The following is a 26823-nucleotide window of genomic DNA, read 5'->3' as shown; positions in this document are numbered from 1 at the left end:
GAAGGCATGGTGAGGCAAAAATAACCCCCAAAGATATGCAGCTAATTTGGTTTTTATCTTGAAAGTGACACAAATGACATATGAGTAATTTTTTCTGACCTAAGTTTTAGAAGCATAATGATCACAAGAACTTTGTCCTGGCTGCGTGAGTTTGGCAACTTCTCACTGGGTTTGTCACAGCAGCAAATATCTTCATGACGTCTTATCTGAACCAATACAGGCTGTGAGAGTCAAATTGTCATCCTCAGTCTTTTATGGCTAAATAATATGCCAGGTGGTGTTAGGAGCAATATTACTTTCAGAGGACATTTCAGGATAACGAGCAATGCTGTTCAAGTTAGTCCCTTGCATCAGATGGAGCTCTGGACTGGTATCCAAGAGTTTTATCCCATTTTGTCATTGGTTTGCTGAATGACCTTGAATGTGCTGCTTCTCTTTTCTAAGCCTGTATCCCCAGCTGTAAAAGATGGATCACTGTGTCTGGATGCATTTGTGAAGTTCTTTGAGTACTTGTGATGTTTCCTAACAAAAGCATTTGAGTAGGAAATTTTGGCTAACCCTAGGTCCCATTAAATTATAATGTGAGCTCTACAAATATGTGAGAGCTCTGTTAGCAGCCATGACAAAGTGGTTCTTTGCAGCCTGATGTGTGCTTCTGGCTTCTTGTGTTATCTTGGGCTTCCTGCAAGCCCAACTCATTTTCCAGTGATCCAGCTGAAGCCCTGGCTTGGCAGCTCACATCATCATGTCCACAGGCTTCACAAATAGAAAACCAAAGCTGTCTAAGTCGGAGGGGAAGGGAGCGGATCCTGCCCAATCTGTCCTCACATGCTGCATACAGCATTTGATGCACTCTGCCAGTGTAGAAGTTTCAAACTCCACCAACTCATTAAAAGTTGGTTACTCCTCTGTGTAAAATCTCTGCATAGTTCTTGTGTAGGAGATTTACATGTGTAGCCTCAAATGCATTCTGGATTTCAGATGGTTATTTCAGATGGTTATTTATTATTAGATGAGCAGTAGATGGAGTAAATGAGTAAAATTAAGTAATAGGCAATGGACAAAATTATCAGGAATTTTTAATGTTGTGGTGGTTGTAATTGGAAGCTGCACAATTTTATGTGGAATTGTACGGTGGATTAGAGAAAATATAGCTTGGAAAGATCTTAACCTTTTTGTCTTTCCTTGCTAATTTTAGATTTGATCTACAAAATAGAACTCGCTGGAGGACTGGGAGCCATCCTTCTTCTACTTATTTTGCTCGTGACCATCTATAAGTGCTACAACATAGAGCTAATGCTGTTCTACAGACAGAACTTTGGAGGAGATGAAGCAGCTGATGGTAAGCAGTTGCACAGGAAACTCAATATATGCAGTGCAAGTATTTCAGAGACCCAAAGTGGTGAGATTGAAATGAATCCTAAAAGACACCTGCTGTTAGTTTAAACTACTGAGCACCCAACAGTGTAAAGCCCTAAGACTTTCTCCCAAAGCCCCCTGAGATCAATGAGTCTTTCCACAGAAATGTCACTGGGCTCTGCCATGAGCAAAAGGGAGCCTGGAGAATTGGAGAGGCTCACATGTCATTTGTGAACTCTTCACCTTCATGTGTACCGTTGCACATATGCCCAGGGTCCCTTCTCTTGAGATCCACACTGTCTGTCTGAGCAGCCTTTCACCAGGCGTTCAAGAAGCATTTTCATGGAATTGCCACCAGGCTTCCAGTGACCTCCTCTGACCAGTGAGAGGTGATTGTTATGAGGCTAACTGGTTACCTCAGCTCATTGGGAGACTGTCAACAACTTGGTGGGAATGTGCAGCCTGCCTGGGGTGTATTTAGGAATAAACTAGACTGTTTTCCATTTTTCTTCCCCCACCTTCCCTCTCACTAGCATGTATTCTGTTTGGTGCCTAAAGCTAAGCTTGTATTTTTAAATTGAAGCTTTAATTCTCCTGAATGTAGAACATTCCTTCTCCTATGAAGCTGGAGTAAGCCCTGTAAACTAAATCCCAGTCTTTAAATCCTATTACTGTGTTCTTAACACTCATTTTATAATAATATGCTATTAATATGCATCTAAGTAGTATCTGCTAAAGAGAGAAAGTGCAGTATTCAAGTAGAGGTGCTTGCCATAGCCCACTGCAGCACTTGGCAGTCACCCAGGCTCTGGAATGGCACATCCAGAAACTCTAATGTATTTGAAAAGAGAGCAGGGAACACATTTTCCATAGTGCCAAAACAATGTGCAGTTGCATAGACATGTTGCTTCCTGCAACTGGCATTTCTTTTATCACAGTGAAAAATGTTTCTGTTTCACAATGGGTAGATATGGTGTGAAAAGGTTCCCCTATGATGAAACTCATAGGAGTCCTGGAGAATGTATGGAATGACATCTAGGGGATTTTAGGAAGAGGAAGGGTCATCCTTGTGGGTCCCTTCCAGCTCAGAATACTTTGTGATTCTGTGATAAATAGCAGGAATAGAGATCAGGAAACTTGCCCTTTCTCAATCCTCATGTATGATTGGGAAAGAAAAATAAAATTATGCTTTTTCCATACTCTAAAATACTGCACAATATTTATACTGGTACCTAGGACAAAGGGAAGGGTGAGATTATGTGGTTTGAGAAGTACTTTACCTGAAACACCTTGGGATTATACCAACATAATATCCCTGCTTCACACCAACCAAAAGTGCTAACTTCCTCCAGCCTACTTCAATTTTTTATCCTGTTTTTAGCATGAAACTGCTGCATTTGTACTCATATAACTTCCTTGGTTCAATCACTTTTTAATTTATGAAACAATATTATTTTCTGGTTGTTTAGAGGAAGCCCCATGAGTACATAGGGGCTTTTGTGTGCCTATAAATTTTGAAAACAACGTTGTATTTTTCCAGTGCATAATTGCAGACCTTTCACAGCTTTGTGTCTTGTTCTGATCCTGCAGGATGAAAGATGGAGGCAGAATGTTACAGAAGTCAAAGCATAGATGGGGATGTTTGTTTCCTGTCATGCAGGCAGTAGTGGGAGCACACAGAGCTCCCATGAGCACTCAGCTGTATGGATGCAATCACAGGGTCATTTTCCACTTGGATGTGTATTTCTTTAAAAAAGAAGATTTGGAACTCAACAGATCTGCTTTATTCCTATTTCTAAAAATACCCCACGTAAGCAGCGTTGGACACACTCACTTCCTGTGTTGTGTGTAGCATTGCTTTTAGGGAAAATGACACTGAGGATTAAAGGATGCATTTAGGAAATAGCGCCAAACAGTGCCACTCCCAGAGCCAGCAGTGGGAGAGTGTGGGCAGCTCCTTCTTCTCTGCCCTGGTACATGGAGCCTGTGGGCAGCCAGCAGAGGCTGAGGAGCTGTCCCACCACTGCAGCAGCTGCCAGCAGCCTGAGGGAGCTGGTTCTGTCAGCATCCTGCTGGCTGGCACTGTGGGCTGAGGTGCCTGGGCAGGGCAGCCGTGGCCCTGCAGGCGCTCAGGGCCCGCGGTGCTCTGCACCCAGGGATGCCAGGGGGGCTCTGCAGCTCCCACACTGTGCAGGAACGCTGCCTCCAGGATCACTGGCATCTCTTAAAAGGTTTTGGCAGGCTTCCTTATGGACAGGGAGGCAGGTTTTGGATAGGCCACCAAAGCTGGCTGGCCTGTTGACTTCAGAGGAATGTCAGCAAGCCAGGTGGACATCTTCCATTGTCCCCTACAGCCATGGTGACCCCAGGCAAATTGCCTTTTACAAATATGTAATTATTCACATGCTTTGAGTACAGCTCTGACCCTCATGAGTCTGGCTTTGTGTCAGGAATTATAAGTAACCATCAGTTCAAGGTCATCAAGAGATATATATTATTATGATTAGGTATTTGTTCTTTTTATCAGAATGTATTGAGGATATTTAACTGCTTTAATTATCTTTTATGTGCACTATTCTTTACAGATAATTGGGACTCAGAAACCCTCCATTCATGCAGTTTTCTTCTCACAACATTAACTATTTGATTTTTCATTTTCTGTAAATAATGGCAGCTGGGCTCTTCCCTAGAGGCTGAATTGCTGAAGGTTGACTTTTTCAATATACTGTTTTCCATTACTGCAGAGGAACAGAACACAAAGAGAAATGTCACTAAGACAGTCTGATCCCAGCATGGGTCCCCAGCTCTGCGGTGGCACCACTTCTGTTCCTGGAACACTCATGAGCTCTTAGCTCCATGTTTCAGAAGCAGAGCTGGAGACAAGCCCCAGTGCTGGGCAGGAGGAAGAGGAGGAGGAGGAGAAGGAGGAGGAGGAGAAGGAATGCTGCCCTTTATGGAAGTTATTTGTCTCCCTTATAATGTGATACCCAAGTATTTCAAATCTTGTGGCTCAAGTGGATTGTGATCCAAAATGATAATATTGATTTTTAAAATGATGGGATTTTCTGAAAAAAAAAAGCTTTGAACTGCTTGTATTTGGCATTATTTTCTGAATACTCAGTATCTTTTTTAATTAAGTCATGTCTTTTCTCACAATTACTTATGGAAAGAAATTTTTCTTGCTCAAAACTTTCCGGGCTCAAAATTTTTCCAAGCTGAAAACTTTAACATACTCCTAGAACTCTTGAGGAATAGAAGTTGAAAGAATTGCATTGCAAATATGTAAAAGCTAAAAATAAAAGTTTCCACTTTAGCATTTGTATGAAAATTTTGCCCATTATGTTTTCAGCTGTGGCACATGTCTGACCACATGGAGCAGAGTTACTGCTCAGCCTACAGAAGAAAACTGAAAGGATGCATGACATTTCTGCCTGGAGGCCAAGACTATATGTTCCTGTGAAAAGTCCCCATTTTGTTGGGAAATGCTTGGTGGTTTCAAGGAATAATACAATTGCCCAGTACTCTCCTGTGTTCCTTATAGTGCTCTTGCAAACAGCAGGCTGACCATGATTTGTTTTCTTACAGACAACAAAGAATATGATGCTTATCTTTCATACACCAAAGTGGACCCTGATGCATTAGATCGTGATAATAATGAAGAGGAGCAGTTTGCACTTGAAATTCTGCCAGATGTTCTAGAAAAGCACTATGGATATAAGCTCTTCATTCCAGATAGGGACCTGATCCCTAGTGGAAGTAAGTATTTCTGACCTTTCAGTTTAATTTCTGTCTGTTGTGTCACAAAGGCCTGGACTGTGTGAGAAGTACCAGATATGGAAAACCTTGGGAAGTGGTTGCAAAGATTGGAAAAGTTTCCTCAGCACTGCAAATCTGAATTCTCTGTTAGAGCTTGTTCCTGCACCACTGAAATCAGAGGGAATTTCCACTGAAATCAATTTGCCGTTGATTTCAGTGGGGGCAGGAGCTGGACCTTCCTGCAGGGAAAGCTGCAGCACTGCAAGCAATACCAAGTCCAAAATGTCTTCATCAAGCACAGGTCACTAAGCAGGAAACTTTCTAAAAGGATTTTATCATCTCTGTTACATGATTGCAAATGGGATTATGTGGCATTGTTTTTTCAGTGATTGGTTGTTTTCTCTGCAGCAGCTTTACTAGTAAAAGTCATCTTTTCTGTTGTCTTTTGGGTTTTTCCTTAACTTGTGAGTCTCATAAGATTCAGCAGCACCTTTGGATGTCTCTACTAAAGGTCAATGCTTTCCTAGTGGTAGCTATGGCATTTCTTCTACCACACTCATATTTGAGCAAATCAAAAAGACCACAAATCATATCCATTGTGTTGATGAATTTTGAATGCACAGTATGTTTGCTTTAATATCACATTTATTTGAGTGCTACCCTTGTGAAAAATCAGCTTTTTTTTTTTTTTTTTACAAATTCCATCTCACTTTCATAAAAACAATAGAAGAGAACATGAACTTCTCTCTGTATGTGCTACTGTGTAGGAACTATGAACAAGAGAACAAAGCAATGGCTGTAGTGGAGCAGATGTCTCCAAACATGGAATAGCTTGAGCATAGCTGCATTACAACCTGCCTGCCAAAAGACTTGGAACTGCTGCCTCACTGTGCCAAGTGCCAGTGCCTGACCCAGGAGTCAGAGCCTGTTTCTTCTCTGACCTTTGAGAGCACTGGACACAGAGCTCTGAACCCTTTAGCACTGGGAAAGAGGAGTCAGAGCCTCACCAGAGATCATGAAAAAGCTGTGCAGGAGGCTTGAATTTATCACAAGCATTTTCAGCTCTTAGTTTAGAGCTGATTCACTTCTTCTTTTTGTCCATGCAAGGTGTGAGTTTTTCTTCCATAGTGGGAAATTACTGAAAGGGGACTTGGCTCATAGCTTTCTTATTTCTTACAGTACAACAAATTATATCAAATTTTTAGATATTATTAAGAGAAAATACAACTTTCTGTGGTAAAACCCACAGAATTGTTGTAACATAGCAATTCTGCAAGTGAACTAAGAAGTTTAAAGTTAACTCTTCAGTAATAACTATGCTGAAGCACAGATTAATCTGAAATGAGATTCTTTTTTCCAATTGTTGTTCCAGTCAGCATGGTATTTTATTTTTGTCTATTTTTGTCAGCAAGGCACTCAGCAAATACTTGCCATCACTTTGGGTATTCATTAAACCTCTCCTGAAAATGTAGGGTACCTGAAAATGTCAGTTCTCATTTATGAACATTCACAGATTTAATCCTTCTTCTTTCCTCTCAAACTCACTTCTTCAGTGTTATGAAAAGGCCTGATTCTAACACATGGAGCTTCAAGAACGCCTAATCAGACATAATGACAAGGCAGAATAAAATGTGGAGCTGAAATGAGTGTGATTTGCATGCTTTAGCTTTGAAAAAGATATGGGGGAAAGCACTTTATTTCAAGAGGGGCTCGAGGGAGGGTGAGGGGATGGGGAAGGAGGGAAGACTCGGCCTCCTGCATCTGTGAGTTCTCCATGTGCCCTGGAGTAGGGGAATGTGCCTGTGTTCTGCCTAAACCACTCTCACAAGGACCTGCAGTGCTTAGTGAAGGCAGTGTGATGTGGAATGGGCCTGCTAGAAACCTCAGAGCAAAACATAGCATGGTTTAGAGTGACTGTCTTAAAAACTGGCAGATGGGACAAAATGTATCTCTCCAGGGTAGATTTCTGTAGAAAAATGGGGGGTTGATCGCAGCTATCATTTTATTTTAGGAAATATCTCTTCTCACATATTTCACTTCCTCATCTTTCAGGGTAAATTACTTTCATCAATGTAATCATTTCCCACTCTCTGCTCTGATGTGTGTCCTCCTGTATCCTGTGTACCTTGGCATGTGTCACCCCAGCAGTGCAGCCAGGAGCTGGGTATGGCTGGTGCTTCCTGCAATCCCTGCAGTTGTGAGGAGCTGCCACGGGAGGGTGTGCATCATTCGCTTCCTTCTTGGCATGCAGCAGCTCCTACAGCTGCTCCCTGCATTTGAAAGCAGGCAAAAAATAGATTTGTCAAATACTATTTCATTAATTTTCTTGTGCAGCTCTGCAAACAGCCTAAAAAGCTGACTTGGGGAAAATTCAGGGACAAGTTTGATTGTGTTTTTGTCCAGCTGGCTCATTGCTAACCTCTGGAGGAAAGCTGTGATGGGCTCTGCATGTCCCTGTGCAGCAGAGGGAGAGATTACAGCCAGATGTGCTGTGGCTGGGCCATGTCCAAGCTCCTCTTTCAGCTCTGTGTCTGGTTCAGGGATGTCCATGAACTGCTGTGGTCCCCAGGAGGACAGAGGTACTGGCTGTGGGGACTGAGGCCACTTCTTCTCCATGGGGAAGCAGATCCCAGGGTTCAGGCCAGATGGGGCTGAGTCATGTTTTGCAGTAGGTGCTGGTTCTGAGACCTGCTGGGATACAGAGTTTATCCCAGTAGAGCATTTTGTCCCAGTGGGAGGGAGAAACACCATGAAGGGTGCCAATGGCCTCAGCAGTGCCCATCACACAGTGGCCAGCAGGGACCTTTGTGATGACTCTTGGTGCTGCCTGAGAGCAGCATGGATGGATCCAACTCCCTCAGCTGGCAAGATGGAACATCTTGCTGTGGGAGGGAGTTGGATCCATCCAACACAGCTGTGGGAGGCAAGACTGGTGACCCAGCAGGGAGATCTGGCAATGGAGACCCAGTTTGTAACCCAGGAACTGAGTTGCATGCTATGGGAAGTGCTGTAGCAGCTATTCTTTCTTAAAGAATACTCTTTGGTCTTAGCAGAATGACTGTTCTACATTCTGTCAAAGCTGACAGCACACACACCTCCCTGCCAGGTAACTTAGGTGTAATTGGACAAGTTACCCTGCATAAGGAGACTGGGATCCCTGAGATGCACTTGCACTTCTTACTGAATTCCTGAGCAGTTCTCATTATTTTCACCCTGTTCATTTTCAGGGCTCTTTTTACAAACCCTTTCCCACAACAACCATTCAAGCTCTGTAAGATTTTCTAATTCAGGGTTAGGAGACCTGAGGAGATTGAGTAGTTGTTAGGGAGTTAACAGGACGAGTTGTTTTCACCTGAGCCATTTTTTGTCTTGCCAAGGATGATGTCTGCAGTGAAAAATATCTGTTTGCACTTCACTTTTCTAAAATCAGACTACAGCAGAGGAAGGTACCTTTCTCTGTGGTTTCTGCAAATTTTTTTAAAACCTGAAAGTGAAGAGGTAAAAATTGTCAAGTTAGACTTTTAATAGGAGCAATATCAGAGCATCAACTAGGTGTTCTCTAAGCATATGTGCATTTGGTCTTGACAGGATTGAAAAAACACCAACAATTCACTCCAGCTCAGCCCAGGGTATGAAGATTAGGCAGTGAAAAGAATGGTGATGGAATAAAAATATTTTTTTACCTGAAAATGAGAAGTTCTCAGTACAAGGGAAGAGTGTCTACATCATGTGATAAAAAGCACACAACAGTCAATATTGTAGTTCTGGCACTTTGTAGTTTTGTCTGCCCATCTGTGTGGTTTTTGCCTGGGAAATTCCAGCCTCCTGGGCTCCTGCATGAAGGAAACGTGGTTGGACCATGTATCTGGGGATCCCAAGGAGCCTTTGTAAAGTATAGGATACCATTTCTTTGGTATTCAGCTCCACAAACTCCTTTCAGGAGCCCCTGGTTGTCTGCTCTGTATGAAGCTTACTTTTAATGTCAGACATGGATGAGGGTAGCAGAGATACACACAGATGTCAGCTGAAACAGGAATAAATATGAACAAAAGGCAGAAGGGCTGCTTGTCCTATGGTGCACTAATCTGCATTATTTGTTTCTTTATGTTAATATCATCAGCTCATCCTGGGATTGGGCTCTGTCTGGGAAGGGGCCATTACTCTGCTTTGTGTTTCAGCTGTTCTGGTCCAAGCTAAGAGAAGCAAAATACATTTAAGAAATAGGAAAAGCAAGACACAAAATCATTGGTGTTATAATAAAGTAATCAGTCTCAGGGTTTGGGAACTATTCATCTAGGAAGCCAGGACTGAATTAGTCTTCTATAAATAACTTTCTCAAGTGGTGGTCACACTGCCAAACACAGAAAAGCTGGTTATTTTCAAAGTGCCAGGAACCAACCAGCATGGGTTTGATGGTAGATACTCTTTGGTTCTCGTAGTGCTGCAAACCATATTTCCCAAAAATATCCATAGGATTTTATATTATTTCTAGTGGTTTTTTTCCTTCTCCCTCAACTCCTGCAAATCATCTGAATCTGGTTAGTCAGTCATTTCTTTGTGTAAGCAACTCTGTGCCCACAGTGTTCATTAATTTCCTTGCTCCTAATCTGCTTGCATATTAGGTTTCCTTCCAGCCTGTGGTTAATATAGCTCATTAAGGATTCCATAGGCAGTTACACATTATTTAATTGCAAAAGGGATGCATTTCTTGAAATTCTCTTCTTCAGTGGCTCAAACTCCAGTTCAGCATCGTTACATGGAGACAGTGTTTGGTGAGAACATACTTGCTGTCAAGACAAATTTGCTTGCCATTTTCTGGCAAGACTAAAACAATGTTTGGGTTTGGGTATAACACTTCTTCCTGTCCATTCCTCCTTGGGCATTGCATTGAACATGATGCAAGTAAGTTACTGATAGAGCCACTCACAATGTAATTTTTTTTTTCTTACCTACGGGCATTGCTAACATTTTGGGAAGAGTTTTGTACCATAATGCAAAATAATGTTTCAAGGAAGGGGGGAAATGGTAAAAATTTAAAATGTGTTTTTTCCGTAAACGCAAGTGGGTTCAATCTAACACTGACTTCTTAGTTTTACATTCTAATTTATGATAAAATACAATCCCTGGGGCTTAAAAGTGAATAATTCCATACTGGCTTCACCAAGACAATGGATTTTCTTCCCTTTCAATGAAGTATCATTGATGTTGGCACCTCCTGCAGCAAAAGTGAAGTTACAGGGAAATTATATCTATCTGATGGAAATACATTACTCTGGAGCTTTACAGTGGATACTACTGGGTGACATCATTCCTAAAGTCCCTATTCAGTTTTTTTCTTGCAAATGAAACTGAGCCATTGCCTGACAATAATTTCTTAGCTTGCTGGAAAGGTGAGAGCAACACTTTCTCCATCCCACACTGCAATATAGATTGCTTGGATTTGGTACCTTCTAATGGAGTGAACACTTGAGACAGACAGCTGAACCTGCGGGATTTTGTGAGTCTCCAATCCTAAAGTAAAAGGAGAGCAGATGATTTAGCAACTCAGAGGTTTATACAGTCACATTGGTACCACTGGGAAAAATAAAGCTGGAAATTCCAGGGACAGGAATCTGTCTCCCCATGCTTTTCGTCACAGAAATGTTCAAGTGGTGCAAATTTGACGCATTGTAGAGTGCACCCAGTGGAGCCACTGGCTAGTGGGAGTACTAAGTACTTCTGGACCAGATGGCTGGAAATTTGGGGACCCAGTTTCTTGTAACTCAGTGTACTTTACCCTCAGTGCATCAACAAGTCCCCTGTTCATTTGCCATGTCCACCAGTGACCAGCTGCAAACTGGAAACTGTGGAATTTGAGGGATCACCTCAAGACCGTTTGTGAAGGCGTTCATTACTCAGCTGGGGACAGAGCTCTGACGTGTGGCAATACCCAGTAAGGAAGGTGGGCATCCAAAAGAGACAGGAGAAGCACAGAGGAGAGAAATGTCCACCTAAGAAAATAGGGAATTTCTCCCATCTTCTTTCCACCCTGTTTGCCCAAGGCAAAGGCTGACAACTCTTTGATTGCTATGGTGTGATGGATTATTGCTGGGGTGTCACTACTGACTTGATTGGTGCTGGATATTTCAAGAGATGAAAGTGGAGTGATTTTTTTGTTTGTTTTGTTGGTTTGTGTTTTTTCTCACTTGGATGCATTTGGATATGCATGGCCATGCTCAGCACTACCCTGGACATATGGTACTGCCCAGTATTGTGTCCTGCAGGGAATTGTCTTGTGCATAGCAGTGTTCTGAGTGTTTGGAGGAGGGATGAATATGTCTCAGGAAAGATGCATGATAGTTTGTTGTTTTACTGTATCTTGCAGATTCAACCTCTAATGATGAAGCTTCCCACCTAAATTCTTTCTTTTTGGGAGCAGAAAGAAAGGAAGAAAATGAAGAGTCTGAGCTGTTGATACATTGGGATAATATCTTTCCATTGTATTGAACATTTCTACCTTTCCTTAAGTTTTGTTTCACCAGTTCTGCTTATCATTTTCTCATTGTTGCTGATTCTCTCCCCGCTCCACTGCCTCTCCCATGGATTTTAATGTTGAATTTTTTTTTCATTAATGAGTAACTATTTTACGCAGAACAATGGGGGGGTTTCCTCATAAAGTATTTCAAGAAACAAAAAACAAAAACAACTGTAAATGCTGCATGATTTAAAAGTCATAAACCATTAACTAAAAGTCAGGATTGTTGCATAGACATTTGTAATGTATGTGTATGTCTTAAATTTTTGTGTGTCTGTGGGATGTTTGCAATTGCCTCTTTTTTCCATTTGTGAAAGAAATTCTTCTTGCTGCTAAGTGGTGAAATAAAACATTGGTAAAGGCAGATTTGATGCTAACTATGCCTTCAGTCTCATGAAAATAAGCTATTTTAGAATGTTCCTATTGGCCAATTTTGTAGCAATTTACTTTACTGGAAGTGGTGTGAATAAGCATGCTGTGGTATGGTGCCTGGGACTATAAAATGAGTCTTGCAGTAACAGATGTTGATTAATGATGTTATTTGTAATTATTGTTCTTGCTAGAGGGCAGATGTGTAAGAGAGATCCTGCCCTGTGCTGAGTAAAGATCTGTTCTGTGCAGCTCTTGTGTCCAAGTCTTCATTTCTAACACATGCTTCTCCTCTGTGGTCAGGCAGCACATTCCCAGTAGCATGGTCAAGAGGTTCATGTAGTTTAAAAACACAGATATCCTGTCTCAAAGCTTGCAGTTGTAATGCTGTGCAACCAATGAACATTTTCTGCCCTTAGTGGTTTTGTTCAAGGGATTTAAGTTTTCTGGTCTTGACCTAAAACCCATTGAAGTTTGTTGAATGAAGTCTGTCCATTTGAATGGGTTTTTGATCAGGTTTGTAAGTAGATCTCTTTCCCATCCTGTTCCATGTCAGACCAGTGTATTTGGCTTCTCTTCCCTACCATCCCTGGGATAAGTGAAACTCAGGGATCAAAGTCCAACTTGACAAATATTTTGAAGTTCAGTAAACTGGCATCATGGAGCTGCTAATGGGGCTGGCATTTCTGCTTACACTGATCATTTGCAACTACTTGGCATGCATGAATAAAAGAATTCTACTATTTTCTTTGTCACTGATGTCTCAGCAAATAAATAATTCCAATATGTTTAAATTTTCCATTTGTTCCTGTCACTTGTGAAGTCTCTGTTAATACCTTGGGGTACATAGAAGCACAGGTTTGTGATACTAAAACAGACCACTGAGCCACAAAGAATGTTCTTATACTTTTGTGGTCAATACCTAAAGAAAAAGCTCCCATGATGCTTCTATGCAATAGCACAAGTTCTGCATGTGACGAGGTTTCTTTTTGAGCTTTTGCAAGTTATGGTTCATACACCCTGCAGCACCTCATGTCTTTGCATCTGGAACACGGGAACCACTCCCCAGAGCCTGCTTCCCTCAGCACAGCATTGATCATAACCAATGTTAATGTTAGAATTACACAAACATTGCATTGATTTTGACCTATATTTTTTTACTAAGTGAACTGTGTGTTTCTATTCACTAATGCACCTACACAGCAAGGGTGTTATGTAAATGTCATCCTGCTGCAATGAACAGGGGAAAATAGCAAAGGATGGAGGGTGTTATTAAGGAGTTTCCTTTGTGTAAATCCTATGTCATAAATAGAAATATTTTGCGATACACAATCCTATTTTTGTTGGAGTATATTGAAATGCCCATTATTTTAAATGGTGTGGATCAGTAAAATGCAGGATTTTGTTATACTTGATTGCAAGCCTGATGTTTTAATACTATAGACTTCTTTATTCTTTACTCTTTCTCTCTTTCTATAATTTGTAGCCTACATTGAAGATCTCACAAGATGTGTTGAGCAAAGCAGAAGACTCATTATCGTGTTAACTCCAGACTATGTTCTCAGGAGAGGATGGAGTATTTTTGAGATGGAAAACAGACTCCATAACATGCTAGTCAGTGGAGAAATCAAAGTTATTTTGATTGAGTGTACTGAATTAAAAGGGAAGGTGAATTATCACGAAGTGGAATCATTAAAGCACACCATCAAACTTCTCTCAGTGGTCAAGTGGAAAGGACCAAAAAGCAGCAAACTGAATTCCAAGTTTTGGAAGCGCCTAGTCTTTGAAATGCCAGGGAAGAAAAAGGAGGTGGTGTCTCGGCATCAGGTCCTGGATTCTGCAGAGCAGGGCCTCTTTGGAGACCTCCAGACTGTGCCCTCTCTTGCCGTCACGGGCACCTCTGCCACGCTGGTGGAGTCGCGGGCGGGTCCGGGCGGTTTCCAGCAGGCAGACTCGGCGCACACCAGGCACTACTGCCGCGGCTACGAGTGCGACGTGTCGGCGGCCACGCTGCCCCTGGCCTCCATCAGCAACCACCACACGTACTGTAACATCCCCCTGACGCTCCTCAACGGACAGCTACCTCTCAACAACGCCGTCAAGGAGCCCCAGGAGTTCCACAGGAACAGCCCCTTGCTACCTTTGTCGGCCAAGGAGCTCAGCTTCACCAGTGATATCTGGTAGAAGGTCAGGGCTCTTTGGAGATGCTTCATGGCCACCATGAAGAGACGCCTGTAAAGAACTTTGCCCTACCCGCATGGGGTGAGAAAACCTATTCAGAGCAGCAGCACACTTGTTTGCTTTTCTACTTGAACTTTTTTGTTTACATTTACAAATTATTGACGAAGGGGGCATTCTTTTGTAACTCAGTAATGTCCTTCCTGTCTTTTAATGTACAGTTTTATTGCTTCTTTAAAAAGGAGGGGGGAGAGAAAAACGCATCCCGTCACTTCACAGTAGGTTTACAATCTGGGACGGATAAAAGGTCACTGTGTACGATCTCCAGCATCCATACATATTTAAGTAACAGTATTTGGAATACACAGAAGTTGTTGGCTTTTTCATACAGGCTACAGTACAGTTTGAAATTCTAATCATGCTACAAAAGTTAGTATCTCCTGCACAGACCACAGGGGGTGAATCATCTTGAAAAGGAAGGAGAAGGAAACCTTCCTGGTAACATTGTCTTGCAAATACTTCTTAGAAGATGCCCAGCTGAAACAATGCAGACAAAGCTTTATCAATAAAGTGCATAGTAACAGTTACAAAATAAATCACCTGCTCCCATCAGCATCTCTTCATTTTATTATTGAGGCATGTTCAATGGTTAGCAATGTGGTTTTATTAAACAACTTACTAGAATACTGGAAGATGTTTAGGAGGATTTTAAACAATTTTTCTGTCAACTACAGATTATTTCACAATTTTTTGCAGATTTTTAATGACTTTTTCCAAACAGTTTAAGTATAAATGTAGCTGTCTAATGGCCAATTCATTATTCTAAAATTTCTTAAGATCTAAGATTTGTAGTAAAGTAATTTTATGTAGGATTTTTTTTCCAAAACCAGTAGTTACAATTTAAAATTAACTGGGTTTTGTGAGAACATCAGCAATAGAAATCTACAGCAATATTCAGAGATTAAGTGCTGAATTTTTCAGGTTTACTAGTAAGTCTGACTTAGTTGCAGTGATAATCACCTGAAACAGTTTTCTCTCTTGTTTATCTACCTGCCAATTTATGTACCTTTTACATATGGCAGAAGCAGGAATATTTCTGCTCTCTGTATAACTTGTGAAAAGTGATATTTTTAAGGAACTGGCAAGGTCTTGCATTTCACACTTGTCTGAGTGATCCAATAGTCAAATAGGATTCTTTCATTTAGTATTCCTGCTGCTGATGGATGAGGATTGTTCCACAGGTGCTCAGCATCAGGGATTGCTGCTCAGCAAGTACCAGGGTGTTTCATGGAGATTTCCACACTCAGCTGGGTAAGGGTTGCAGAGTCAGGCTATGGAGACAACTGTATTAAAGGAAAAAGCTCTAAACAATGAAGGCAAAAGCCAGTTTTGCAGGTTTTGGCATGGCTCTAATGAAAACACAGCAGACATGAGAGTTTTGTCTCAATAAGATCTGCTGGAGCAAGTTCCCAAAAATATTTTTAAGGCAGGCAACCTTGCCTGTGCTTCAGTATGTCCTTAGCATTTTTCTCTTTGATTGCATGAATAAAAGTTAGCACTCTGCACTCAGCTGCCTGTGGTTTCATCAGCAAACAAATTCAGTAAATCCTTGACATTTTGCAGTGGTTCCTAAATTGTACCCTACAGTCAAATGGAAACAAACACTGACCTAAGACTTAAAAGTATCCAGAATTGGCCCAAAGGCCATGAAAATGATCTCAAATGTGCAATAATTCATAGAGGTCAGTATTTTTCCATTGCTTCTTTCCCCAGTTCTTTATTCTGTGCCCTCCTTTACCAGTCATTGTCTGTAAGATTTTTCATTAGGTTCAAAACAATACATGTTTCTCTCATTTTCTTCTAATATTATTATGCATTTGACACTAACACTGAAAGTGGAAATCTAGAAAAGATATTAATTTATTACACAGCATAGAACTCTAACTTGCTCTTTTGTGAAGTTAAGTTCCAGACATAGGTGTTTAATAGACGTATTTTTCTACTGAGAAAGAAAGCGATTTTACCTCCATTAAAGTATATGTATTTCAACTTCCTCCCAAAAATTTACAAAATTTGCACTGTTTTATAAGTGTTACAGACTGTGTTTACACTGGCTATGTTCTTTAATGCAAAGTGTAATTAAAAAAAACGAGAAAAAAATCCTAAATGAAAACCCTGCATGAAAAGAACTGCATATGTTTAAATGAAAAGCTGTACTTTTCATTATTTTCCTTCCCACATTACTCTAGGATCTGATTACTTCACATAGAATGTTCAGTGAGATTTTAAACCTGCTAGTTCTGTATTAAGCATGCAAACACAAAAAAAAAAGAAAGAAAAGAAAAAAGCATATGCAGGTTGGTCTGCTTCTTTTATTTACAAGGATTTAACATCAGTAGCAAATTCATTTACCCGATGATAATGTGTCTCAGAGCAGTAGTTATCCCAAAGCAAAATGCAGTCATGTTTGTATTGAGGAAACATGAAAAGAACAGGTTTTCTGTCCTTTTGCAAAAAGCACACTGAGTGTCTGTGTATCAATATCTTTTAGTTATAGATGGCAAGTCACAATCTGCTTTAAGATTTCTGAGTGTATGTTGAGTACTACAACAATATATCCATGAATCAGACCTGCCTGTACCCCTGTGCTTTTAGTGTGGGATTGGGGACTGAGCTTGGGGGCCTCTTGTTGACTCAGTTTGTGTGATGCCAGCACAGAATCATGGAATTGTTAGGGTTGGGGAAGATCTCTAAAATGATCAACTCCAGCTGTTAACCCAGCTCTGCCAAGCCCACCACTGACCCAAGTCCCCAAGTGCCACAGCCACGTGGTTTTTATACACCTCCAGGGATGGTGACTCCACCACTTACCTGGGCAGCCTGTGCCAGTGCTTGACAGCCCTTTCAGTAAATAATTTTTTCCTAATCCAATCTAAGCCCCCCATGGCACAATTTGAGGCCATTTCTTTGTGTCCCATAGAGGGAGAGAAGGTCCCCTCCAAGCCTCCTTTTCTCCAGGCTAAGTCCCCAGCTCCCTCAGCTGTTCCTTCTCAGATTTATGCTCCAGACCTTTCCACAGCTCTGTGTCCTTCTCTAGACATGCTCAAGCCCCTCTGTGACATGCAAGAGGCCAAGGGTTTCCATAGGGAGCACTTAAGGGTTTGGAAAATCGCTGTCAAACAGTGAAATGTATCCATCTGTGGGACTTGGGTGGCACAGGAGCCATGAGTTTGTCCCACTGTGGGAATCTCCTCCATAGCAGCTCTCCACTATGGCAGCAGGGACAGCTGGGTCAGGACCTTGGTAGCAAAAATGTCCAGCTCAATCATGTGAAATTCGTCAGCTGAAATAGAAGGGAATATGGGCATCTCGTGTTCCCCTGTCTCACCAAAGCCACGGTGGCTTTATCAGCTGGATTTATCAGGGGAGAGGCCAGGACACCACCCTGACTGTACAGCTCCACCACCCCAGCTTGTCAGGCTGTGCCTTGCCCAGTGACAAAAGCCACCAGCAGCAAACATCCTTATTGCAGCCACGGGGACTTCAGGTTTGGGGCACATTCCTCTTAAAGATGGTTTATGATAATGTTTGAAAGGTACTGTTTTTACCTTTGTGTGTGATGTACCTCAGAGGCAATTGTTGTTTAAAGGTTGTCTATAAAATGAGCCAGAAGTTGGAAGCCTATCCACTGCTACAGATATGATGCTCCTAAAGAATGGTCAGCAAGAAAACAGGGTAATTTTAAATTAGATAACACAGTGAATATTGACAGTTCTTGGGAGCTGTGGGTTGGGCTGGTATTTTAATAATATTCCTTTTTCTAGGCAGTAGATGAGAAGCCTCTATAAAGATATTGCCAGACTCTGCCACCAGGTCTGCTCCAAAACCCATTCAAGCCAACAGAAAGAGTTCCATGAAGTCCAGCAGATTTTGGATAAGACCATAACACATTATGCTTGCTGTGCACAGAGGAATACGAAAAAAGAGAGAGATAGAAGGCAAGAGACTAAGAAGCATTTGCTTATTTATTCTGTCTAAAATGAAGCTTATTTTTGTCCCTGTTTGGTGTGGATATGCTCCAGGACCATCCAGCCTTGGGAAAGGAATTTTGTTCATTCTTTGTTATAAACAAGATAAGAACTTGGGAATAAATAACAGATACTTTTACAGGGGAAAAAAAAAAATCTTTACTTTCAAGGGCCTCTGCTCTCAGGAGTTCCTTTGATTCAGCAGGCTCTCTCTGCTCATCGAAATGCATCAGCATATACTTAAATTCCCCTTAATTCAGTGAGAAAAGGTTTGCTGAGCAGGGTTTGGAAGGTCAGAAATCAGAGCATTGAGCAGCCTTCAGAGCTGAGCCCTTCTGGAGAGCTCGGAGCATTTCCCAGTGTCTGTCCCTGAGCAGAGGTGAGAGGAGCTGCCAGGTCCCACAGCCCTGCTCACAGCAGGGAAAGGCTCAGTGCCCCTTAGCCTGGCAGTGACACCACATGGGGACTCCTCATGGCTGGAGGGAGAACTGGGGGGTTTGCACTGGGTCCCAGCTGGGCAGCTGGGAGCTGATCCCATGGGATGGCTTGGTTCAAGATTCTGTCTGCAGGACACCTCCACGTCCGTGCAGCAGCTGCTGCCCCCTCTCTTGGGCACCCTCTGAGGCTCCTGCTGGGGCTGCAGAGTTTCTGGGACTCTAAAAAAAAAATGGAGATTGTGAAGGGAGAGGAGGAAGAGAGCAGTCAGAGTCCCAGGGTTTTTCTAGGCAGAAGCACAGGGTGAAAAAGGGGAATTGCAGCTCTTGTAGGAATGCATCATGTTTGTCCTACTCTTCAGTGGATGCTGTGTGGAGTTCCCCAAAAAGATGTCATTTCTTGCCAACCCACTTGCTTCAGAACCCTTCTCTTGATAATTTTAAAATTATCATTTCAGGTTTTGTTTGGATGGGAATTTCTTGGTTTCATCCACAGGAGAAAAAAAAAAAAGGAAAAAGAAAAAATCTGCTTCTTTATGTGTGGGAAAATTCTCCACAAAATAAAACCTCACACTTTCTTCAGTCCCACAGGTTTTCAACTTGCCTGTAATGCCAGAAGTATTTCCTTGCTCAGGCCCAAAGGAAAATGAGTATGTGAACAGTACAATAATATTGATTTAACATAATCAATATTGCTCTATTTGTTTATAAAATAATGCAAAGTAGACAAATGTACTTTCCTCTACTGTCTTGTAGAAGTATTTAAGGTTTTGAAATTTCATAAATAACATTGATTGAAACAGCTCCAATTTAGAAGTAGTCAGCCCAGCAAATGTTAAAAATATGACATTTTGGAATATTTTGTTATAGGAAGCAAGCAGAATTTGAAAATTGAAAGTAATGACATGTCACATTCTTGCAAACACAAAGAACAGTGTTCTGCAATGTATTTTGCTTCCCTGAAGAAAGGAACTGCAGCTTTTGTGGTGCTGAGGAGAGGACAGCTTTGCAATGCTCACCACAAGAACCTTTTTGGTCATTTCAGTGCCACTGGAGAAATTCAGAGGTTAATAAGGCTGCTCCAAAGAGGTATAAAACAATGTCTTGAAAAAAGGAAACAAAGTAAAAGTTACCAAGCTTTACCAGGATATTTGTCATATAAATATAAAGCATCAGCACTGCCAATAGAAGCAGAACAGGACCTGTCAGCATTTTCTCTTCTATGCAATATTATTGTATAGCTACAGACTAAGCAGTAAAGCAAATAAATAACAATAATAATAACAAAAATACAGTTTGTCAAGCTGAGCCAGATTCTCACGGTAGTTATTCTGTAAACTCCTCTAATTCATTTTGATAGAGTGTAATTGGCTTTACAAGGTTTTAAGGGTTTTCTTCTCTTCAGGACAAACACAAATACAGAACAATGTATTTTATATTAGATGAGCTGTAAAATTTCTAAGACTACAAAGTAATTGCTTTGTACACAGCAGTGGGTGGTAAATGTTTTCCTGACTGTGAGCATCCTCTGAGGATATTGACAGTGGTTTGCTGGGGTGGGAGCACCAACAGCTGCTGCTGGACCTGTCAGAGCTGGTGGAGCAGCTAAATTTGAGGGCAGTGGGGTACCCACTGTGCTCAGCATGGCAAGGTGGGTTCAAGAATTTGGCTGGAGAATAGAGCACCAGTCCAGAGTGTGCTCACACTGCACAGAGGGATTTGCAAGTCTCTGGTGCCCTCTTTTAATGGAGAAATACAGTCAAGCCAAGGCAGGAATAAAAACTGTCAAAGGAAGAATGTGCACCTAATTTCTTTCTAAATCAAACTTATTTGGGATTCAGAGCATGCCTTGGGATTTATGATGTGGAGGAGAGAATTAGTAATTCTTATGCAGAGGGCAGAAGGGGTTTTGCTTTTGCTACCAAGATGTATTTCCATGAGAAATCCAGACCCCAACGTGGCCTAGACTTCATGTAAATTAGCCTCTTCTGAGGTGACTCAAGAAGAGAGGGTCTAATGAGAAGTGCAGAAGCTTTCAAAGCACACTATACTCTAATCAGCTCGTGTGTGAGGCTGAAAGGTAACTTCTGTCAGCATCTTGAAGGGAGCACTTAATATTTAGTCCCCAAATAACATTAGAGACTCCATGTTCTGCATAGGCTGCACACAGAGAATTAACATCTCTTCCACAGATTATAACAACCTTTAAAACCCTTAACAACTCTTTGATTAAAGGATATCAAAGGCTTTGTGATCATGAAACAATCAATCTAACACCTAACTCCTCCAGGGAAGTATTTTCATCCACCCTTTAGCAAATGAAAAATAGGGTTTAGAACCATTTTACCCAAGATCCTACAAAAAAAAAACAAAGGCAGATTTGGGCTGTGCTCACAGTCTCTCATGCTGGAGGTCTGACCAGTAGATAATATTCCCTGGACTGGGCTGGTAACTCCAGGGCAAATTGCCTCATCCTGGCTCTGTGGCCACATCATGTTCCAGCCTGTGTGAGCAACCTCTGGGTGTGCCCCAGGGGGTCACAGGGGGGCTGCTTTTGGGGTCCACCTGAGCTCTCCAAGAGAGAATTGTGATGCTTCTGTGTGGGATCAGCAGCTGCAGAGGAGGGAAAAGAGAGAAGCTGATTGTGGGCACTGAAGTGACTTGGGAAGGATGCAGGCTGATGGGATGACAGGAATTCTGTGTGCTGTAGCAAATTATTGGCAAGAGAAGACAGCAGGGAAAGCACTGAACTGACACATAATTTGTACCTAACAGCCAGCCTGAACCCCTATTAGAGCTCTTATGCTGCCAAACTCAGGGAAAATTTGAACAAAGTTCAAACTTCTTTGCTTTCACCTGTCAACAAAATGAACAGAAGAAGCATTTGTGATGTGTCAGTGACAATCTGCAAGGAAGGCTTCAACCCAGGGCCAGAAATTTAAGTTACCCTCTGCACAAACTGCCCAGACCAATGCAGGTGTGGGGACAGTTAGTGCAGAGATAATTCAGAGCAGCCCCTTTATTGTGGAACAGAAGTGAGCAGCCTGAGACAACAAACCACAGGAGGCTGTTCATGAACTTGCTCACCTGGCCTGTCCCTGCAGACCCCAGGTGTGAAACACAAGCAGGAGGGCTCTGTGGGGAGAGTGACGTGGCAGAAGCAGCCAGGCTGGGTGAGTGTGTCCAAGGGATGTACAGAACAGCAGCTCAGGGCAGAGAGGGGCAGAGCTGATGCTGGTGAGGGGAAGGAGCCACCACCACTGCCCAGCACCACTGCCCATGCTGGCAGCTGCTGGGATGTGCAGGGCAAGGGTTCTGCTCAGACAATGGCAGCAGCATCTTGTGATCCTTGCAGCCTGCTCTAAAATCCACAAAAAGGTTTCTAAAGTTATTTATACCAAATTTCTGAGCTCCTCGGGGTCCAAAGAGAGGTAAATCCTCTCCAAACAGCTCTGCCCTCAGGAAACAGGCTAATAAGGGGCTAATAAAGGAAACAATAACAATAGTAATTAATTTGACAATTTACTTTAAATCCCTTTCTTAAACCATTAGCTATATTTTAAAAACTGATAATCTCACTTGGTTTTAATATATTGTAGTCTAGGGAGAGGGTGTGGGAATAGCATTGCACAGAGCAGGAAGTGTTTTATGTGCCAATAAAGCTGGGCATGGTCATTCAGATTAGGTGGGAGAAGATGAGACAGTAGGTCTGGGGTACCCCTCCCAGGTCTGGGTACCACTTGTGATGGCTGGGTGCTGCTGCCCATGGGAGGAAGAGAGGATTAACAGGCCCTGCAGGGCAGCAGTGCAGAGCTCCCACACAGCACCACAAGCACTGGGATGGGGCAGAGAGCTGGGGCAGCACAGCCCAGTGGGCAGAGAACCCCAGTGCCCTGTGGGCAGCTGAGCAGCCCAGCTCACATCCACAGCCAGCAAAAGAGAGGCAGCCCATGACAAGGGCTTCTCTTGCAAAATGCAGCCATGTAACCTTTGAGCTGCTAATCATTTTTCCTTTCTGGCAGCCAAACGAATGTTACGAAAGAGTAATTCTCAGCATCCACTGTACCCTGAGGGTTAAACATGTGTAAGAGGAGATCCAGATAGAGAGCTGGCAGCATCTGCTTCTCCTTTACTGCATGGAGAGCTCTTCTGAGACTTGAGGGATGATGGGAGTTGTCTTTTTCTTTTTTTTTTTTTTTTGAGAAATAAGGTCATGGAAATTGTCAGAGGAGCACATGGAGCGATTATAGCAAAAGCACAGAAGTCTCTTCTTGCTGATTTTAAAAGCCTGATTCTTGTTATTTTACAGTAAGACTGTAAAGCACCAATTCTCTCCAAGAGAGCCAGGGAAAGTGCAGAGGTTTGTGCAGGGGGTGACAGAAGTTGAGGTGGGAGTGGCAGAAGGGCACAGTGTGAGGGGTGGCACAGGGATGCCCATCTGGGGCCAGCATCCAGGGCACAGGGCTTCAGGAATGTCACTGTCCCTTCCACGGGAGAAGATGCATTTCAATAAAGCTCTTTTAAATCAGAGTGGGTCTGATTTCTAATACTCACTCCCCCTAAGCCAGCAAAAAGCCACAGGAATAGCACTGGAGGTGAAGGTGCAATGTAAGAGTAGCTGAAGGTAGGCAGGAAACAAGCCAGGGCCAGCTTGACTTGCAGCAAGTTTTTACCTTCTTTAATAGTACTTAAAAACTGTGGTGAGGAAGCAGTGTTCTCCCAGAGCAGCTGGAGCAGAACAACCTCCCGTAATCATCAGCCTCAGTGTGTCCTCATGGCTTTGCCACCACTGGGAATGGGACTTTCCCCTGGGCTGACCTCCCCTGCCCCTGCCCCATCCCACTGTGCTTTTTCCCAGCTTTACCATGGGCTGGGGTATCCCAGCTGATCCCCTCAGCCACCCTGCACCATTTCCCTGACAAAACATTTTCATGTTTAACTGGTGCCTTGCCCTGAGCCACATGAGCAATTGCCTGGCTCTGGGAAGGGAAAGGTTCCTCATGGGCAACTTGAAATGCAGCACTTGGGAAGTGAGGCTGACTGTGGCACTTAGAAATGATATTTTATGGTGCTTGGTTGATTCAGAAGCTTACCAGGTACCATCAAGAAATCAGTCTTTCATGATCAGCCCCTGGCCTCAGCCTGGGTGTTTTCCTTATGGAATGAAATTAGTTCAGTGTACATGTGAGCAGTGAGACACCAACAATAAGGTTGTGAGAACTGAGCATTTCTTTAACTTTGCTGTCTTCCCTGCAGGCCATGGAGGAAGTGACAAACTCCTGAGCAGGCAGCCATGGACCTGGTGAGAGATTTCAGGTATGTGTTGGAAGGTAAAAAATGTGCTGGTGCCTGTTGGTCAAGCACTAATCAGCACTACATCTAAGAAAGACTTCTCCAGGGAAATCACAGACTGCTAATTTGGAGGGAGGAAACAGCGCAGATTTTTTCCACTAAGATGATAAAATAAAGGTCTCCAGCTGAGAAACCCATTCAGGAAGATGAATGATAATTTGCCAGGACAGGGGAGAGCTGAAATTAATAATGATATTCTGCTGTAATTTATACTGCTGAAAAGCCAGAGTCAAATCAGTGTCGTCACTAGGGATCTGTACCTGATTTCTCTGAATGAGAATTTGTTCCATTAATCTGGATGGCTTAAAGGGAAGACTGTAATAACTCTGAGCACTGGGCTTCAGCTGGTCCACTGGTCTCTATTGAGGACAAAAAAGTCCTGTGAGTTCCAGGGTCTGTGTTTTTGTAACTGGATTAGTTAATGTGATGTGGCTTGGCAGAACTTGTGATTCCCTCTAACATGGAGGGAAGTTACCAGAAGTATTTTCAGTATTGCCAGCTGCAGTACAGAACCACACTCACCCCCTTCCCCAGTTTTACACGGGTAGGACATCAAGTACTGCACCAAATTTTAAGAAGTGAGCTTCCCACAAAAACCAACCAAATCTTCCCAGAGTCAGCTGTGCTCTAAAAGACCACAAAAGTCACAGAGGCCACAATTGTCCCTCCTGACCTAAAGGGCAAGCAGGTCTCACTTGCCTTCCTCTTGGCTTGTGCCTCTGCAAGGAGCCTCAGCACATCTGACTGCAGAGTCACCCCAGAGCTGCCCAGTGAGCCCCCCTGCCACCCTCAGGTTCCTGTCCCAGTGCTGGAAAGGCAAAACTGCAGAAAATGCTCTCAAAAGGTTAAAAATAAAAATGCAACAGAAATTCTGGCCAAGGAGGGATCAGCCCTGGAAGCTTTCTTATTCTCAGTTTGAACTTGGACATGTGGAAAAAATAATAGTCATGAAAGGACTCACAGGCTCTCCCTGTACAGATGAACAATAAACAATGCAAAGGCAAAGAGAAAAATAAGAGATAAATTTTTATTATCCTCTGAGCAGTTGTAACATGGAAATTAGGATGGGATAACAGGCAATTTAATGCCAGCATATGCATTGGAAAATTGGAGGTGGCCACAAAAAGGATTAAATATGACTGGAGAAACAGCCAGCACTGCTATGGCAGAATAATCAAAACAAGGAAAAAGGAGAAAGGGAATGAGGGTGAACACTACCAACCTTTGCTACACTGTTCACAGAAATGTCAAGGGAAAACCCAGACCCATGCAGCCACACACAAGTAGAGCAAATTATCAGCCTGAGCAGGAGGACATGCCTGGACAAGAAAGAAAACAACTGATCTCTGTGGGGTGACCTAAATCCAGCAAAAAGAACAAAAGGGTTCAAGTATGGCAGAGTTAAACTGAAAGTTTTCTGGTTGGGTTTGTTTTTTTTTTATATGTAGGTTTTTAATTTTTTTTTTTAACTGATCAAAGAAAAAAAACTTGGGAAAAAGAATGGAAGTGGTATTGCTGCTTCAAAGCAGGAGATGGTGCAAAGCTTGTGGCTCAGAGAGGAGTGTGAGCACCCACAGTGTCTGCTCCCAGCCAGCCTGAGCACTCTGCTCTGGCAGAACAGGTTAGAGAAGAGAAGGTGCTGAGCACATGGGGGAGCCCACAGGACAGCCAGGCTGGGAGACAGCCCCACTGTGTCCCAAAGGGCTCAGCACAGCCAAGGCCAAGGGGAGCAGTGCCAAAACCACCCCAAAACCACCCAGTCACAGCTGAGGTGCCCCAAAACTGGGGGTGGGGAGCTCTGGAGGAAGTGTGATGGGCCATGGTGGGGGGCATCACTCCTGCCTGCTGCAGCACAGCAGCATTGCAATTTGTGACAGCTGCAGGTGACCAAGTTGCACAAAGGCATTGGTGAGTTGGGTCCAGGTAATGAACAGCACAAAATGCTTTATGGGACAGGGGTCATCTGGGACAGCCCATTCCAGCACCCTCACATCTGTTTCAGGGGCCAGGGGCTGCCCCTCAGTGGCACATCCTTCTTGGGTGAACCTGGTGGAGAGGGCACTGCCTGGGGACTGAGCAGACAGAGCTTTCTGGAATGATTTGTCACTGGTTTAGAAGAAACAGGATGGGGACTTGAGCAGCTCCAGAGCTGGGGGTTTGCCCTTCACATAACACTCTTGGAAATGTTCCTTTTCAGACATAGGCACGACTGACCTCAAGTACATGGGCAAACTGTATGTTTATTGCTATAAATGACAGCAAGTTCACTGACAAAAGCAGATTGGGCAGCTGGGGAGGATTTTTAATCACAGAGAAGATTCAGTGGTCACTGAATGTTGATCCACAACTGTTTACAGATCATATTGTTACTGCAGCATGTTGGTTTTTCTTTGAAGGAGTTAAAACTGTATTCTGACAACATAATGAAATATGGTTATCAACTGACTTAAAAAGAGCATTTAGGAGATATACAATGATTTATTAAACATATAAATAATGTAAATCCATATACTTTATATAAAAATATATCTAGCCATGCAGGATATGTCTTACAGGAAACAAATATATAAAAATATATCTAGCTATGCAGGATGTCTTACAGGAAATAAAGGGGGCTGGTGATAGCTTCTCATAAAATTTTATGTTGTGGTTTTCTGGCTTTTGAGATGCTGCTGATTTGTCCATTTAAAAACAAATAGAAAGAAACCCTAAGAAAAAAGCCTAGACCAGTACTTCAGAGACTTGGTTTTTAAGCTTTCATATTCAAATATCAAATGACTGTATTACTGTTCTTCTACTTGTAGTGTTAACTAATCCAAAGGAAAAGAGACAG

General features: G+C 42.6%; 1 protein-coding gene across 4 annotated transcripts in view; it reads left to right on the top strand.

Annotated features, from left to right (window-relative positions):
• The window catches only part of IL1RAPL2 (interleukin 1 receptor accessory protein like 2), a 338979-nt gene extending 322357 nt beyond the window's left edge, over positions 1-16622 (top strand). For all 4 annotated transcript variants that reach the window (XM_009090378.4, XM_050974550.1, XM_050974549.1 and 1 more), the window contains 3 exons: positions 1199-1342; positions 4945-5115; positions 13485-16622. In XM_009090378.4, the coding sequence (XP_009088626.1) occupies positions 1199-1342; positions 4945-5115; positions 13485-14182 (1013 nt within the window). In that variant the 3' untranslated portion in view covers positions 14183-16622. The remainder of the gene's footprint in view (positions 1-1198; positions 1343-4944; positions 5116-13484) is intronic.
• Positions 16623-26823: the final 10201 nt, after the last annotated feature.

Source organism: Serinus canaria, chromosome 4A (genome assembly GCF_022539315.1).
Source record: "Serinus canaria isolate serCan28SL12 chromosome 4A, serCan2020, whole genome shotgun sequence".
Taxonomy (NCBI): Eukaryota; Metazoa; Chordata; class Aves; order Passeriformes; family Fringillidae; genus Serinus; species Serinus canaria.
This window is presented reverse-complemented; position numbering and strand designations above follow the sequence as displayed.